Source organism: Mytilus trossulus, chromosome 12, assembly GCF_036588685.1.
Source record: "Mytilus trossulus isolate FHL-02 chromosome 12, PNRI_Mtr1.1.1.hap1, whole genome shotgun sequence".
In the NCBI taxonomy this organism is placed as follows: Eukaryota; Metazoa; Mollusca; class Bivalvia; order Mytilida; family Mytilidae; genus Mytilus; species Mytilus trossulus.
Window position 1 is genome coordinate 28655719 of NC_086384.1, and position 18993 is coordinate 28674711.

At 32.5% G+C, this 18993-nt stretch overlaps 1 protein-coding gene across 1 annotated transcript in view; it reads right to left on the reverse strand.

The window, feature by feature from the left end:
* The window catches only part of LOC134692339 (uncharacterized), a 44936-nt gene extending 26387 nt beyond the window's left edge, over positions 1-18549 (reverse strand). The window contains exons 1-15 of the mRNA XM_063552794.1: positions 18438-18549; positions 17812-17985; positions 16403-16655; positions 14902-15080; positions 13810-13992; positions 12431-12686; positions 11776-11939; positions 11300-11476; positions 10307-10559; positions 9824-9987; positions 9288-9473; positions 8803-9055; positions 7832-7995; positions 6658-6837; positions 5653-5911 (exon numbers count right to left, since the gene is read on the reverse strand). Coding sequence (XP_063408864.1) covers positions 5653-5911; positions 6658-6837; positions 7832-7995; positions 8803-9055; positions 9288-9473; positions 9824-9987; positions 10307-10559; positions 11300-11476; positions 11776-11939; positions 12431-12686; positions 13810-13992; positions 14902-15080; positions 16403-16655; positions 17812-17985; positions 18438-18549 — 2957 coding nt within the window. The remainder of the gene's footprint in view (positions 1-5652; positions 5912-6657; positions 6838-7831; positions 7996-8802; positions 9056-9287; positions 9474-9823; positions 9988-10306; positions 10560-11299; positions 11477-11775; positions 11940-12430; positions 12687-13809; positions 13993-14901; positions 15081-16402; positions 16656-17811; positions 17986-18437) is intronic.
* Positions 18550-18993: the final 444 nt, after the last annotated feature.

Genomic DNA, 18993 nt, shown 5'->3' on the forward strand with positions numbered 1-18993 from the left:
CAGTTCAGGGAGACATCAAAAAGGAGGATCATAAAAGTGATGGCAATAGCTAATGGCATAGTGAAATACAAAAAGGGGATTTTCAAGTACAAATAAATAAGGAGGGGTCAAATGATTTCTAATCATTGGCATGGCACACAGTAAGCTTGTATGATTTGAGCTACCACATTAGAAATTATGGAATTCCTTATACCTGTGTCATAAATACATATGGATTTTCTACATTGGCTAGAGATATAGGGGGAGGGTTGACATCTCAAATCTCTCCCAAGTCAAGAACCTCTGGCCTTTGTTAGTCTTGTATGATTTTTAATTTTAGTTCCTTGTGTATAATTCGGAGTTTAGTATGACATCCATTATCACTGGACTAGTAAATATATTTGTTTAGGGGCCAGCTAAAGGACGCCTCCAAGTGCCTGGGTTTCTCACTGCATTGAAGACCCATTGGTGGCCTTCGGCTGTTGTCTACTCTATGGTCGGGTTGTTGTCTCATTGACACATTCCCCTTCTCAATTTTATTCAAAATTTATAGTTCATACATGCATTTTCCCCTATCTTCTTTTTTAGCCTTGGTGGCTATGTATTTAGCCAAGAGGGATCATCAGACACCATTAACTGGTTATCCAAAGGATGATTGCTGCCATTTTTTGGTTCATATTAACCAGGTAGTTTCAGAGGAGGATTTTTGTAAAAGTTAACAGAGGGTTACAATGAACAACTAACGGTAAGTGATGAGAAATGCTTCTTTGGTCATTGAGCAATATTAGCTAATCAAAGTGCTGGATAGCACCTCTGGAAAGTTTGCAACTGTAGCTGTGTATTATTCCACAAAGGTTATCCAAAAAATGTGTTTTATTTCAAATATGTATTTCATCACAGCTTTGATGTTTTAAACTAAACCATTGTCTAGTCAGTAATTATCAAAAATCACTTTTTTTATGTTTATCATAAAAAGTTTTTCTATTTTCAATTGCAACCTTAAACTGTAGATCTAAAATAATGAAATATACATGCAGAAAGCTCTGTTAATTTCTTTAAGTACCCATGCCATGTCAACTTCAAGGGCCTGTGAATTAGTATTTTTCTATTGGTTTAGGTCCTTCATATTTGTTTTTTTGTAAATTAACATGTATTTTTTGTTTGTTTGAATTGTTCAACATGTTTCATATCGGGGCCTTTTGTAGCTTTCTACACGTACAATGTACCAGTATATGGTACAAATATTTCTCATTATTGACAAACTTATTGTGGCCTATAGTATTAATACATTTTCCTTCTTTGAACTCTTTTGGATAGCATTGATTTTTTGCAAAAATACTGCATCCTCTTTTATAAATAAGACAGTCACAGTAACTTAAATCAAAACAACTGTAAAGAAAGTGAATTTATATTAAAGGCTTTTATCAAAAATAGGGAACATGTCCATGGGACACAAATGATGCCCACGCTAGCATCAACGTTATAAAGGGTCACAACTCAAGAACTGTAAATGTGACCCTACCAAAATTTTTACTTGACCTGAATTATATAGAATAATAAGCATTGTGTATTCATTCTAATTACACAGTATTGCGCAATAGATTTGTAAGATCTTGACATTTTTTTTGTGTCAGAAACCTATAGGTTATGTCAAAAATTTGATCGCAATCCAAATTCAGAGCTGAATCAAGCTTGAATGTTGTGTCCAAACTTTTCCCAACTGTTCAGGGTTCGACCTCTGCGGTCGTATAAAGCTATGCCCTGCGGAGCATCTGGTTCCATTTGTAACAAGGCACAACCCTAGAGCAGTAAACAAGACTCCACCAAAATTCAAACTTGATCTTGGTTTCATGGTTAAAAGTATTGTGTATAAGTTTCATAACATTTGGTTGAGCGAACTAAAGTTAAATAACTGAAACGAAAATATTCAGCATTTTTTTTTTACATACAAAGTATGTAAAGGGGCATAACTCTAAAATGGTATGGTAATGAGAATAGTGTATAAGTTTCATAACATTTGGTTAAGAAAAACTGTGTTAGAGAACAGAAGCTAAAATTTCCAGCAACTTTTCTATTTGTAAAGTAGCATAAAACGCTAGGATGGTAAAAGTGACGCAACTAAAATTCAAACTTGACTTGTGAATTGTGGTTATAAGCATTGCGTATAGGTTTCATACACTTTGGTTCAGGCAAACTAAAGTAAGAGAACAGAAACGAATTTTGGGATATACCGAGGTACGTATAAGTAAGGGAAGTTTCAAGAATGTACATACTTACGGAAGAACAAGGATAAAACTCAATACGGTGGGAGCATAACAACAGCAGTATGACCACAGGAATAAAAATTTTAAATACACTAGATTCATAGAATTTTTGTTGTAAGCCATTCGTTTGAATAACAAAGCAATTGAATTTCTATTCATATAAGGGATGCACATGTTTGTCTGTAATCTATCTAAATTTTGAGGCCAAAGGGTACACATTATGAACCTTAATCATTTCTACAGCACTTGTCTTCATACCCTGAGCTATGATAATCTAAGAAGTAGATGCTGACTCTGGCTTTTTATACAGATGCTATATGATACGAATTTGAGATAATACACCTTAACTCGTCCTTGGCGTGAGACATTGGACAAATAATTATCGAGTATTTTATATTCTATCACCTGTGTTTTGATATAACAAACCATTTTCACTTGTCAATTATCCGACGGCTTGGCAAAAATGTCAACTTGTTCTCGCATTTAAATCAGTCATTCCCGATTTTTTTCGATACACTCTGGCTTTTACCACGTTTACATACGTACATAGTAAACAGGTAAAAGAAGAGAGGAAAATGTTCATTCATGAAAATTTCATGAATGAAAACGCAATCTCGCGTAGATTTCTTGTGATTTTCTCTTCAGCGCATGGCCATACCTGCCAACTTTCACGATTTAGGCGTGTACTACACGATTTTGACCCTTTGTCACGATTGCACGATCGTGTTCCTGAAAAACCCTCTAAAACATGATTTGGTGAAAATCTACACGAAAAATATTGTTGTTCCCGATTTTGAACTGTGTCAAATGGAGGAAAATCGTGTTCAGCCAATCAAATTGTTTGTTTCTCATGATCAAATTAATCAGCCAATCAAAAACGTTTTCTCTCAAGATGATTTTAACATGCTAGATATTGAACTTGTGTTGTTTTCCTCTGTTGCAAAATCGTGAACATGCCAAATGATTTTTCAACTGCAAGGAGGTTCTTACACAGAATAAGAATAAAAGCATGGCTGATTGACAAACTTCAATGATGCTGTACTACAGTGAAGATAATAAATAGTAGTTTATTCACTAATTGCTGTAATACAATTTTATTTATGTATTCAATTACATTACCAAATCATTTAAAGTATAATGTACTATTTATTATTTTTCACATGGACTACCCCCCCCCCCCCCCCAACATCAACATGAGATATCCCTTAAATGTGGGGCTACCCTTAGCCAAGGAGGGGTCATTCTTTACTGTTGTAAAAAATACAATAGACAACTGTAGATTTATTAACTTAAAAATTTGTAAGGGTTCCGCGGAACCCAGTGTCTCGCCTACTTTTGCTGTAAATTGCAGGCTCAACAAAAATGAGGAAAAAAATCAATAAAAATATTCCTTTTGATACAATCTTTTGATTGTAAGAAGCTTCTGTCCAAGTTTGGTAAAATCCAGCATAGTTTATTATTCTAATACATGCTTTATAAACTTTAACTGCAGACTATACAGGTATGTAATGTTAACTGGAAGAAAATCTAAGTCCATTTAAGCGTAAAATACCGAGAAAGTAGATTTTTTTTTACAAAATTTACTTCTGGATACTATCTTATGATCATAAATAAGCTTCTGTCCAATTTTGGTACAAACCCAGGATAGTTTAAGAAAGTTATTAAAATTTTAAAAACTTTAACCACAGAGTGAATGTAATGTTTCCCTGCAGAAAAACTAAGTCCATTTAAAAGTAAAATATGGGATAAATGGATTTATTTTTTTACAAAATTTACTTCTGGATACTATCTTATGATCATAAATAAGCTTCTGTCCAATGTTGGTACAAACCCAGGATAGTTTAAGAAAGTTATTAAAATTTTAAAAACTTTAACCACAGAGTGAATGTAATGTTTCCCCGCAGAAAATCTAAGTCCATTTACAAGTAAAATATGGAAAAAATGGAATTGTATTTTTAGAAAATTTACTTCTGGATACTATCTTATGATCATAAACAAGCTTCTGTCCAAGTTTGGTAGAAATCCAGTTTAGTTTAAGAAAGTTATTAAAATTTTAAAAACTTTAACCACAGAGTGAATGTAATGTTTCCCGGCAGAAAAACTAAGTCCATTTACAAGTAAAATATGGAAAAAGAGGAATTTTATTTTTACAAAATTTACTTCTGGATACTATCTTATGATCATAAACAAGCTTCTGTCCAAGTTTGGTAGAAATCCAGTTTAGTTTAAGAAAGTTATTAAAATTTTAAAAACTTTAACCATAGAGTGAATGTAATGTTTCCCGGCAGAAAAACTAAGTCCATTTACAAGTAAAATATGGAAAAAATGGAATTTTATTTTTACAAAATTTACTTCTGGATACTATCTTATGATCATAAACAAGCATCTGTCCAAGTTTGGTAGAAATCCAGTTTAGTTTAAGAAAGTTATTAAAATTTCAAAAACTTTAACCACAGAGTGAATATTTGTGGACGCCGCCGACGACGACGACTACGGAATGTAGGATCTCTTAGTCTCGCTTTTTCGACTAAAGTCGAAGGCTCGACAAAAATGGGAAATTCTGACATTATATTTGGAACAGCTTTTCTAAATGAAGGGTCCCATTATTTTAAATATAAAGAAGATATAGGGCCAAGAACATATCAAAATTCTTGGACATGTGTTGACCATATAATACCAGATAGATCATAAGATGTATAGTTCTTTGGGAAAAGTTTCTTCAAATAATGTGAATGTGTGCTCATTTGTACTTTAAAAGTGGTTTTTAATGTCCTAACATTGAGGGGGTATCCCTAGGTGTTGTTCCCAACCTGATAAAGGTCCTTCTTTGTGTATAATTTTAAATTGGAAAAGTCAACAACTATTTAGTATCCTTAATAATTCCTGGTCTTACAGCTACATGTTCATATTTTCTGCTGATAAAATAACTAGAATAATGCAAATAACTTAAGAAAAAGACATGTAAGCTCATCTTACAAATATGACACTTTTTCTGGACCACAAAACAGCACGCGAAAGTCGTCGCAAAGAATTGTAACCTTTGAAATTGTTGTCGCGCGCTAAAACCCCCATGGGCATTTTCAAAAGTTGGCAGGTATGCATGGCAGATCCGTGAAGTAGTGTTTGTGATATATGTACTCATTTTCAAATGAAGTTAAACTCATCTGAATCGTCAGTGAACATTCATTTCTTTTTTATTCAATCTTTTCCGTCAAATGAGTAATTACTCAAAATTTTAAAAGAATCTTCCAGAATTCAAACACTAGTACTAGTACTAAATTATCTCGGAGCAGAATAAATTGCGATAATCTGTCACCATAAGTTCGAGGCTGACGCCTATGGAAAGTAGCAATAGCAAGCTATAGCAAACTTTCCAAAAATGAATGTCATAACCTTTACAATAACTCACCTCATTTTCAAAACTCCATTTAGGTCAACATGTGTCCATTCTCCCCATTGATATCCTTTAAGTGTTCTTTCATATTGTTGACGTTCAATTCCAACTTTCAACATGTAGTCGCACTGCTCTAATCTCATGTAGAATTCAAAAGTTTTACTGATGAATGGTACATCTAATGCACAACTCAATCCACGACAGGTGCTCTCTAGATTACAGGATATCACAGACTGGTCCATTTGAAGGAGAGTTACAGGGGCCTCAGTACACTCTGAAAGGAAATGTTCTATGTTAACATAAATAGATAGGTGGTTTGTTGTAATATATTACAGACTGGTCCATTTGAAGGAGAGTTACAGGGGCCTCAGTACAATCTGAAAGGGAATGTTGCATGTAGGTTGGATGTGAGATATTAAACATAAGTTCTTTATTTCTAATTATCATCATACTAAAATTAAATATATAAGAACCTGCAGTTAGATCCCAGTGTCATAAAATTGAGAATGAAAATGGGGAATGTGTCAAAGAGACAACAACCTGACCGTAGAAAAAAACACAACAGCAGAAGGTCACCAACAGGTCTTCAATGTAGCAAGAAATTCCCGCACCCGTAGGCGTCCTTCAGCTGGCCCCTAAACAAATATATACTAGTTCAGTGATAATGAACGCCATACTAATTTCCAAATTGTACACAAGAAACTAAAATTAAAATAATAGAATTATTTAAATACCACTGATTAAGTGACCAATCTCCATTACCACATGATGTCCAGGCATTTGTCTCCCTCTCTTTCTTTTTCACTAATTTTCCAAATTCTTTACTTCAGGTCTGTTTCTCCCCCTTCTCCCTGTACAACATAATTCTAACAGTACTAAAGACACAAGGGGATCTTCAGCACTGTAGCCATCAGTCTTAACCACTAGACCATAAACTCACATAATGATTTGACTTTGACAGGCAAAAAAGTGGCCTTATCATATACATATACCTCTCATTTTAATTAAATAAACACATACCTGAACTCCAACCAAGATAGGCTGCAGCATATGTACCAAAGGGGTCATCTCTGGATATCATAGGACTTAGTAAATATTCTCCTATCTCTGTTGCTTCCATCAGGGATGACGCTGTAGAGGAATCCAAGTTAGATCCTGGGGTAAAAGAATTGTCTATATACCACTGATTAAGGGACCAATCTGAAAGATAAAGGTACATTTATATAACTGCAATGTCCTGAAAATACCAGTCCTAATATCATGAATACTATCAATCTATTTTATTTTCATGTATTATCTTTTTTTACTTACTAAACAAGAATGTGTCCCAAGTACACAGATGCCCCATCCGCACTATCATTTTCTATGTTCAGTGGACCGTGAAAATAGGATAAAATCTCTAATTTGGCATTAAAATTAGAAAATCATATCATAGGGAACATGTATACTTAGTTTCAAATTGTTTGAACTTCAACTTCATCAAACTACCTTGACCAAAAACTTAAACCTGACCTCGACCAAAAACTTTAACCTGAAGCGGGACAAACAGACAAACAGACGAACGAACGGACGGACACACAGACCAGAAAACATAATGCCCATAAATTGGGCATAACAAGAATGTGTCCAAAGTACACGAATGCCCCACTCGCACTATCATTTTCCATGTTCAATGGACCATGAAATTGGATAAAAAATATAATTAGGCATTAAAATTAGAAAGATAATATCATAGGGAACATGTGTGCTAAGTTTCAAGTTGATTGGACTTCAACTTCATCAAAAACTACCTTGACCAAAAACTTTAACCTGAAACATGCACTTTCATTTTCTATGTTCAGTGGACCGTGAAATTGGGGTCAAAAGTTTAATTTGGCATTAAAATTAGAAAGATCATATCATAAGGAACATGTGTACTAAGTTTCAAGTTGATTGGACTTCAACTTTATCAAAAACTACCTTGACCAAAAACTTTAACCTGAAGCTGGACAGACAGACGAACAGACCGACGAACAAACAGACAGACGAACGAACGGAGACAGAAGGACGAACGGACGCACAGACCAGAAAACATAATGCCCCTCTACTATCGTAGGTGGGGCATAAAAAATAGATGGATTGGTTGGATTTCATAATCCCACAAGTCAATTTTTCAAACATATTCAGGTTTTAATAAAACAATTAAATTACTTACTTGGATTTGGGTATCCTCTAAACCATGGACATACCATCTTTTGTAATTTGGTATTTAGTACTATTGTATCTTGAAGGTCACATGGGGTTGGGTCATTGAAGCAAATCTTGACTTTCATATCCACAAGATAAACCATTTCTCCAACCAAATCTGTTATTTTGTACCTGTTAGAAATAAATGAAGAAAATAATGTCTTTTATTAGTGTTTCATATTCATGTTTGAAAATTAGAAATAGGCAAACAAGTTTAATGAAATGTTCAAAAATGATACTTTTCAGTTGAAAGACTGTAGAAATCATTGATCACTATTCTATTTCAGCTTAACTGATGATTCTTACATCCTGAAGTGCCAATCTGCCTAAGATTCGACAGTCTTAAAACATGGCAAACAAAAACACACATAACTTTACCATGTTTACATTAATTTGATTTAAGTTCAAAATGTATAAAAGTGGAGGAATGCAACATTTGTTTCCTTTTCCTTTTCTGGTTCTTAAAAACTATAATTTGTTTAAAATGCAAATAAAGAATTAAGGTGAGCTAATTACTTAATTTGCTTTCATTCTAATCAAAAGATATCAAAGATATTACTCAAATTAACAGACACACAGAAATAAAGACATACCATTTTTAACTCAGGATAAGGACAACTTCATATAAAGGATGGTTAGGTTCGTTTATTTTTTGCCATGAATGATGTTTTGAATTCTTCTAAATTGCCAGATTCTTACAAAGGCCAATTAAATAAGATATTAAACTGCAAAAGTGCAGACAAAAATGTGCCCCAAAAACAAAAGGTTATCCATAATTTCACCTATCTTAAATAAAATCCTTTTAATCTAATCAGTCAATTTCATATTCAGCTATCATATTTCTAATGAATGTCAAAACATAATAAATCTGAAGAAAAAATATAGATGCAAAAAAAAATTCTACTTAGCCATCAATGTCAAAAATGCAAATGAACTTACTCAATTTCAATTACTCTGTCTATATGGAAATACTGAGTCTTCTCAAATGTGAAGGTATAGAGTGAAAAGTCAAACTGGTACTTTTCTATACCAATGTCAAGTTTCTGTGTACAGGGATCCAGCTTGAGGAAGACATTGAAGTTTCTATCAACAGTAGTAGAATGTAGACAACATGATATACCAGTGCAGGTATCATATAAGTGACAAACACTATTACTTCCTAGAGTTGGTAGATCTACTGCTGATGTACAACCTGTATATATAAACAAAAAATGTACTTAGTTTAAAATAGCTCTTGTAGATTAATCATTTTTCTTTTGTTTACTTCACATTTGGAATAATTCAGAGAAATTCATTTTGTTATTGCTAAACTTTTTTTCCTTCTTTTTTTTACACATTGCAACTTATTTTCATTGCCTACTTATTTTAACTTTTAAGAGATTTCCTTTTTTGGCTGGCAACTCCTTTCAGTTTACTTTAATTACCTGGGTCTTTTGTCCAGCCATTAGTTGGAGATGTATACATTGAATCAGACATTTGACACTGGTCAGTTGGTGTATTCAACAAACTGGCTACTCCCAGGTATTCCAAGAGTTGTGAGGATACTAATGGGTTCAGTGGTGTACTTGTGGAATATCCTAATCCAGTCAAGTAGGAATTCAAATTGAACCCTAAAAAGAAATCAAATGCATATGTTTGATGAATACAGTTACAAGAAGTAATGTTAGAATATTTTACTCAATTATTCCTCTCAAACATAAGTATTAACTCAAAACTGTGACTTAGCAGTTAATTGCTCTTTTACTGAGGATTTTATTACCATTTTTCAAATTTCAAAATACCAAAAAAAAATAGGTGTTATCAAACGAAACTTCATTTCAAAAGTCTTGCTTTCATTTAATAAATATTCAGATAAAGTTTCCTTTACATACTTAAGGAAATGTTACGTTTTATAAAGGCAAGTCATAAATGAACTTGAAATGTGTCAAGTGTAATTTTCTACACACATCATTCTACAGACCTGGAATAGCGTATCCTCCAGTCCAGTCACAAGGTTGTTTAGGAATCTTTACCCCATCAAATACAGTGTAAGTATAACGGCAATCTCCAACAGTTTCAAAACATATACTGATGGTCATGTACAACAAGTAAACCTTCTCAGCTGTCAACTCCTCTGCTTTGTATCTATAATATAGTAATAAATGAATGATTTATATGTAATAAGAAAATTTCTTCTTATAGGACATGGCTGTTTCAACAAGAGAAATAATTCAGAATTTATCCAATTTTCTTGTGATGGTTAGTTCAATAAAAATATATCAAGAGATACTTAAAAAATGTGTAGGTGCTAAGAATTAAATCACTCTTGTAAAACAATTGTATGTATATCTTTGATGCAAAATAGTTAACACCTACTTTCAAAATCTAAACTAGCTTCTTGCACATATAAAGTATCTCTAGTGCCACAAGATGATGCATCAAGATTTTTAACTGCAAAACCTACCTGAGTCTAAGCAGATTGCCTAAAGTGACAGTTTGCCAACTGCCTTGTGTAAATTCCAGTAATGTGACATTGATATTTCTTTTCTCCAGTCCAATACTGACAGAGTAGCTACATGGATCCACCAAGACGAAGGCTTCCAACTTTCTGCCAAGATATCCAATGTTAGAGCAGCACTGGGCACCAGTACAGTAACTTGGTAACCTACACCGTGTGTAGGCTGGTAACTGTGGTAGTGTTATAAGTTCTCCACAAGCTGGAAGTAATAAGTTAATTATGTACTAACAATACTGATATCCAATAATAAATCTATTTACAAATTAAAGTCACCCCAGCAACAAGTCTATAAGATTAGGTTTTTATTTTTAAGGATAATAACTCTTATAAATGATAACCCCATCTTGTGATATAGCTTACAGTAAGTACTTTTAATATTAATTTTAAACAAGTATGTTTCCCAAGTACACGGATGCCCCATCCGCACTATAATTTTCTATGTTCAGTGGACCCTGAAAATGGGATAAAATCTCTAATTTGGCATTAAAATTGGAAAGATCATATCATAGGAAACATGTTTACTAAGTTTCAAGTTGATTGGACTTCAACTTCATCAAAAACTACCTCGACCAAAAACTTTAACCAGAAGCGGGACAAACGAAAGAACAAACCAACGGGTGAACGAACAGAAGGACGCACATTCCAGAAAACATAATGCCCATAAATGGGGCATAATAAATGGGGCATAAAAAATTCTTGAAATTTATAGGAAATGATTGCAAGTGACAAGCCAATTTTTAGAAAGAAGATTTTGCATGCTTCAGACAAAGTGTTATGGTCATTTGCTTTCATTTCCTTTAAATTATAACAACAAAAAAAGCATTCAATTCTAAATAGAAGGCTAACATGAAGCTTGATTCCAAATTTTGAGTTGGGGTATAATTACAAATTTCTAGGTTAAGGTATAATAAGAGATACTTTCAAAATTAAAAATGTTACCTGTTGAATCCCATCCATTGGATAGAGCTCCAGAATAGCTTGATAAGTCACATTGCGGATCTTTTTGGAAACCTGCTATTCCTAATTCTTCCATCAGTAAGTCTACAGCCCAACTTGGTAACTGATTGACATTAGTGTTTACATCCAACTCACTCATGTAAGACACCAATGAGAAATCTGTAAAGTTCAACAACAAATCAGTATAAGTACTACAATTTAGATTTAGTAAAAAGCATATCAATATTCAAATATATCTTACCATCAGAAAAACATTTGAAATTATTTCAAGGTTTCCTTCTTCTTAAATAAGTAGCATCAATAGAGTGGGAAACGACTTTTTTTGTTAAGATCAAAATTGTAAGAGCCAGGAAAAATTCACAAGATTTTCCTATTTAAAAATATATCTAAACTACCAAAAACCTTCAATATTTATTTGCATTTCTTTTGACCATTTTATATTTTTTTAAAGCACTAACCAGGAATGGCATATGGCTGGCTGTAGTTGCATGAAGATTTGGGTAACTTTACATCAGTCAAAACTGTGTGTTGTACTGCACAAGGCCCAGCAGCAGAATAGCATATTTCAATGTCCATATTAACTACAAACACTCTCTCACTCTGGTAGTTCACTACTTTGTATCTGTAAGAAAAATGTATTTATACTCTATAAGCTTAACAAATAACTAACATATGTGAAATTTAGAAAACTTCTGTCTTCATACTTTGTATCTGAAAAAAAAGATGAATGTATGGTATCCTCTATAAGCTAAACAAACAATTAACACCCACAAAGATAGTCATATTTTTGTCTGGTTTTTCTTCTTTTTGATCTGCAATGAATATTCCACTCAACAAGTAAAATTTTGTTATTTTTTTTCTTTTTCAAGACTTCAAAATTTTAATTTCAGTTATCCGATAGTTGTATATTATTGCAGTCATAGATTATAAGCCTTTTTTTTATTATTAATTCACTGTATCTGATTGTAGATTGGGAAGTTCTACTTTATAACACTGGTTGGAATGCAATTCTGTGTTCATAGTAAACAGAAATGTTATAGAAAGTATATCAAATTCTTAAAAAAGAAGTACCAGATAGAAAAAGTTTAAAATTAATGTCATCCTAGTACTCACTTGATATTAACAAGTCCTCCGAAGGAGAAAGTATCCTCTTGTGCATACTGGAAACTATACAAGGATATAGTCCTGTTGAAATTCTCTACACCAACTGTAAACTCCTTACTACACACATCAAGGTCAGCATAAACTCTGAAGGTCGTATCTAACTTGGCAATGTCAACACAGCAGTCAATTTTAGTACAGCAATAACCAAGGTTACATACAATACCAGATCCAGGCAATGTTGTGAGTGTTGGTGCAGTCTGACATCCTGTTGTGATATTAAAGGCATAAATTCTTATAAAGACACTTCAACGTTATCATGTTTTTTAAACGATTTGTTCTATAAAAATTAAAGTAAAATTTAACATGCATTATGATTATCTGCTAATACAACACAATCAAGTTTTGCCATTTAAAGAATTCTGAATTAAAGGTTTATACAGCTAACTCTCGTTGTCTCGAACTCGGTTGACTCGAAATTTCGGATGAGTCAAAGTTTTTACGTGGTCCCGATCTTTGTTCCATATAAATGTATGAAATTTGACTCTTGGATGAGTCGAAATTTCGGTTGAGTCGAACTAAATTTACGGTCCCAAGGTTAACAAAAGCATTCAAAATTCTTTATCCATCTCGAACTAATACACATATGTCAAAACATGACCTCCGGGATTTAAATGAATCGAAGAGTTAATCTGACAATACACGTGTAATTAAATTTCCGGTCACTGACCAATCACTGTATTGATTTATGACATGCTATTTCCACGAGTGTTTACCTAAGAATTCATATAAATAATTAGTGATACATTGTTAATATTCATGAAAAAGTATTTAAAATGTTTTCAAAACAATTAATTGTGATTTATACTAATGAGCTTGGGTGAATAAAGTGAGGATTATGACTTCCGTAAATAATCTACTAAAAACTACTAAATCGGCGTCTTTAATCTTGTTATATTTTCTTCTGAAAAGAAAGAGTGTGATTAAACAAAAAAAAAGAGAAATCTTAATTTTCCAAAATCTCATATATCCGAGAATAAACAATTTTGTGAACTAAAACCGACCTGAATAACGTAACTATTGGAAATTACTCTCTCGAAAAAAAAATTGCAACTGAAACAATAGAATAAGTAAAAATATTGTTATTAAAATAGTGCAAGAACATGGCATTAAAATACATCGATCTGATACCAGAATATTGATCCTCTTTCCATATTCACCGGATTTATTTTAGCTTAACCAAGTTAAGCAAGAGTTATGTCCCTTGGTTTGTCAAACTTCCAGTTTTCGTTTGAGTCGAACTATGTGTATCTCGAAATATTTCTCTGGTCCGACTGACTTCGAGATAACAAGAGTCGACTGTTATTATATATTCTATATAAAAATCTCACCTGTACTAATAGCCCAGCCTTCAGCATTTGTGGGTGTGTAAGGTGCAGAAGATGCCACACATTTGCTAGGCTGTATAAATTCATCTAATTGTAGGTATCTTTCAAGTTCAACAATGACCAGTCCTGACAGGGGATTTGAGTCTGTATAACTGTTACTAGTTAACCAGGTTGATAAGTCAAAACCTAAAATAATGGAAAATATGGTAAGGTTTTATATATAAACAATGTGTCTAAACATAGATTGAATGATGTAAGAATAAACAGCTGTGCCATGAGCGCATGATACGCCTGTCGTTTTGTGTGTGAATTTTTATGCACTAATCACAAATAGTTTCTGACATAAGGCGCGACATGTGAAAACCCCCCTTTTATTTCATACAAAAAACTAAATAACTCTTAAATAATTTTTTTAATCATCATCAAAAAGTATACAGATCTTTAGATAAACATAACTAAGAACTGTGTAAAGTTTAAACAATAATCATAAATTGTTTTTGAGATACGGCGCGACATGTGAAACCCCCCCCCCCCTATTTTTTTTACAAAAAACTCAATATCTCTATAATAAAATTTTGAATCAAAACCAAAAAGTATACAGATCTTTAGATTACTATAACTAAGAAGTGTGTAAAGTTTAAAGCATTAATCATAAATCATTTTTGAGATACAGTGCGACATGTGAAAAAACCCTCCCCATTTTTTTTTACAAAATACTCAATAACTAAAAAAAAAAATTTTGAATCATCACCAAAAAGTATACAGATCTTAAGATTAATATAACTAAGAAGTGTGTAAAGTTTTAAGCAAAAACCATAAATCGTTTTTGAGATACAGCAGGACATGTGAAAAAAACAACCCTGTTTTAGATACAAAGTCCCGTAACTCAAAAAGTTTTAATCTTATTATCACCAAAAAATATTCATATCGTTGGACCATCATAAGAAACAACCATAATAAGTTCCATGAAATTTGGATAAGTCGTTCTCAAGTAACAGTGTGACATGTTTTAGCCGGACAGACAGACAGACTTAAAATTTCAATTTAACAGAAAGGTGAAGTAAACATTTATAACAAAACTGTAATTTTTCATACTAGGATTGCCAGAGAATGCAAATCCATTGTTCCAATTACAGGACTTCTTTGCCAGTTTAACATTATCTAATACTGTATGTTTAACATCACAACTGTCTCTGTCAGAAGTCTCCATACACAGACCCATGTCAACAGATACCAGGTACATTCCTTCACTTGTTAAATCATGGATCACATAGCTGGAAAAATGTATAACAAAGAAAATAAGTTAGGTCAAAATATCAACAGCAAAAAAAACAGAACTGTAGCACAAAAGACTATCAAATTAGTCAATACAGGTTTAAACAACAATATAGTGTACAATTAGTAGTAAGTTTTTGATTTTGTTGATTTTATATTACTTTTGGTAGACTATAAAATCCTCAGAAACTATATAAACACAGATACAGTTAACTCTCGTTGTCTCGAACTCGGTTGACTCTAAATTTGGATGAGTCAAAGTTTTCACGTGTCCCGAACTTTATTCCATACACAAGTATGTAATTTGACTCCTGATGAGTCGAAATTGATTGAGTCGAAATTTCGGTTGAGTCGAACTAAATTTACGGTCCCAAGGTTAACAAAAGCATTCAAAATTCATTTTTTATCTCGAACTAATACACATATGTCAAAATATGACCTCCGGGATTTAAATGGATTGAAGAGTTAATCTGACAATCTTACACGTGTAATTAAATTTCCGGTCACTGACCACAGTATTGATTTATGACATGCTATTTCCATAAGTGTTTACCTAAGACTATCTTTTATAGAATTTTTATAAATAATTAGTGATACATTGTTAATGTTCATGAAAAAGTATTTAAAATGTTTACAAAACAATTAATTTGTGATTTACACTAATGAGCTTGGGTGTGTATAAAGTGAGGATTATGGCTTCTGTTGATGATCACCTAAAAACTACTCAAACGGCGTCTTTAATCTTGTTATATTTTCTTTTGAAAAGAAAGATTGAGATAAAACAAAATGAATAGAAATCAAAATTTTCTTAAATCTCTTGTATCCGAGAAAAAAAAAATTTGTAAGCTATAACCGACCTGAATTACGAAACTATCGGTTGGAAATTACTCTCTTGGAAAAGCTATAGGATTTTTTTTAATTGAAACAATGAATAAGTATAAATAATGTCATTATAATAATAAAAGACTGTGACATACAAATACATCAATCTGATACTAGAATATCAATCCCCTTGCCATATTCACCCGAATTTATTTTAGCTTTACCAATTTAAGCAAGAGTTGTGTCCCTTAGATTGTCGAACTTCCGGTGTTCGTTTGAGTCGAACTATGTGTATCTCAATATATATCTCTAGTCTGGCTGACTTAGACATAACAAGAGTCGACTGTATATATATATATCTCCTTTTTAAAACCTTATTACTAGAAACATTTTTTAATGCCACAAAATCTGCTGGGGTTGAAAATAATTATTTTCACAGGTGACACAAAAAATATTCAATAACATTTCTTAAAATGTTTACTTCTCTGATTAAACTTACTCCATTCTGAGTCCTCCTTGTAAGGCAAAGGATTGAGGTTTTCCCCACTGGAACTGTAACAAGGATACAGTAGTCTCCATTGTCTCAATGCCAAGAGTGATTTCATATGTACAGGGATCCAGTTTCATTGTAGACTGGATTTTCTTATCAATAAACCCAATGTCAGAACAAATGGTAACTGAGGTACAATCTGATTGGATGTTTAATGATACGTCTGCTGGTAGAGTAATAGAGTCTTCAAGTTTACCACACTCTGAAAAACAGTATATTCTTAGTTCTTACATCCATGCAACCCTCCAATTTCATTTCAAAGTTTTACATTTTTTTCTTTTCTACATTTTCTTCATTATAAATCATCATAAATGGCAAAGAATTGGTTTTTCTTTCTTTTTTTTAATCAACTAAATCTATATTAACCCTTACCATGCAGGGGTCATAGTATTACAGCCGTACCCAATACACCGATATTTGGCTCCAATGGCGCTCCATACATTTGGAGGTCAAAGTCATGCCATTTATTTCAATGTGTATGTATGTTATCTCAATCTAATACATATAATTGTTATGTTTTTAAGTTTTAATGTTCATTTTGAGCTCAAATTTAATGAAAATTAAAAATCAGAAAAAAAAAACTTTTTTTTTTTAGGGGTGGGCTTCCCTTCAAGGTCTGAAAAACAAAGGCCAAAAACTTTTATAAATAGTGTAAACTAGAGGACATTTAACTACCGATCGTGATTATTAATGAAATATGCATAGGCAACGACTAATTCCGGTTGCAGGTCCAGTTAAAGTAAAAAATCAGGAAAAAAACCCAGAAAATTTCAGATTTTAGGAGCAAATGACCTTTTTTAGACTGGTGTACCCTGATCAGTTTCACTCTGACCCAAGAACTGTTATGTGTTCACTGGGGTCCACTTTACATACAGACTACAGTTGGATACATCTATTATCATTCCTTGTTCTTCCAGGTCAAGAAAAAGAATGAAAAAACATCAAATTTGACGCTTTTTGCACATGAGGACCATCTTTAAGGGCAATAATCTAAAATTAGACAGTTTCTGACAACAAATCAGCATGGTAAGGTTGAAGGTCCTTATTGTCCACATGAGAAAACTTTTCATATTTTTCAAATAATCTCTTTAGGTCAATATTGACATTTTGATTTTTCTATCATGTACATATATCAATTGTTAATCATTCAATTGATGAACACTAAATACCTGAGAAACTGTATATATTCTGTATAAAACTTTACACTGATAACATTTTTAATAGTTTTCATGTGCTTTCTCATGATGAATTCACACAAATGAAATCCATGTCTTGAAAATGAAAATATAGCCCAAAGAACAATTGAAAATTGTAACAAATATCCTGATAAAAACATGAGCTATGGGCCGTGTTCTTACCATCATTCAGTCTGCCATTAGCTGTGGTGAACGGTAAGACAGAGTGATCACATGGAGTTACTTGGAGGTAGTCACTGATTCCAGTATCTTGTAACAATTCGGTTGTTGTCGCTGATGGTAATGGATCAACCTTTGCTTGATTCTCAGCCAGTAAAAAGCTGTCCAGAGAAAACGCTGTAAAATAATATGCAAATTAATGAGAATTGGAACAAGATAATTTACTAAAATATCATCTTAAACCTCAATAACTTTTTTTTATGTTCAAAATAGTTACTTAGTAAGAGCAAATGATGAAATCACCAAATAAGTACCCTTCAAAAAGCAGGTTTGTATTAAGAAAGTTAACCTACAAAAATAAATGAATCAACAGTCATGTGTAAATGTTAATACTCATATAAGTGTTCTAATTATGCTACCTCTATTTTGTAACATTCCCAGTTACTGCAGTGTAAAAATTGAAATTTCAAATCTCTATGCAAAAGATCATGGATCTAGTAAAAGTATTAAGATTATAAAATCAATAGAAAACATACAGAAAAGTTTGAGTTTCCAATAAAAAAAAATGCAGTAGGTATACGTATTGATCAGTCCATTTAAAAGAAATTATTTCAATTTCATAAACATACCAGGATCAGTGAAAGTTGAACCAGTAAAGCAATACTGTTTAGGAAGCTGTGTACCACTGAACACAGTCATTGCATAGTCACATGATGCTGATGAATTAAAGCAAATCTCCATCTTCATATCTAGCTGGTATTTTCCTGCAGACTGTAGATTTGTGATTGTATATCTGAAAATATCATATAAAAACATCAATTTTTTATCTTCTAATTTAAGTACCAAGAGACTTCAAAAACATAACCTTGCCTGATTTTTTCTTTAATTACCAATTCTATATAACATTTCAAAACATATTTCTCTCAAAGTCCTAACAATTTCACAGAAAATTTGAAAATGCTAACAAAATAAATCCTCCTGTTTGAAGAGAGGATGAAAACTTAAGATTTAGTATCATTTGCAAATCATCACCGCATTAATTTGACTTATAGGTCCTGTATGGTGAAACCTGTTAGATTATACAATTATTGTAGAAGAACTTTAAGAAACTGTTAAGATGAAGGACATCAATATTCTTTTTTATGATTTGTTATTTTCCAGTATTTCACGACTCGATTCATCTCA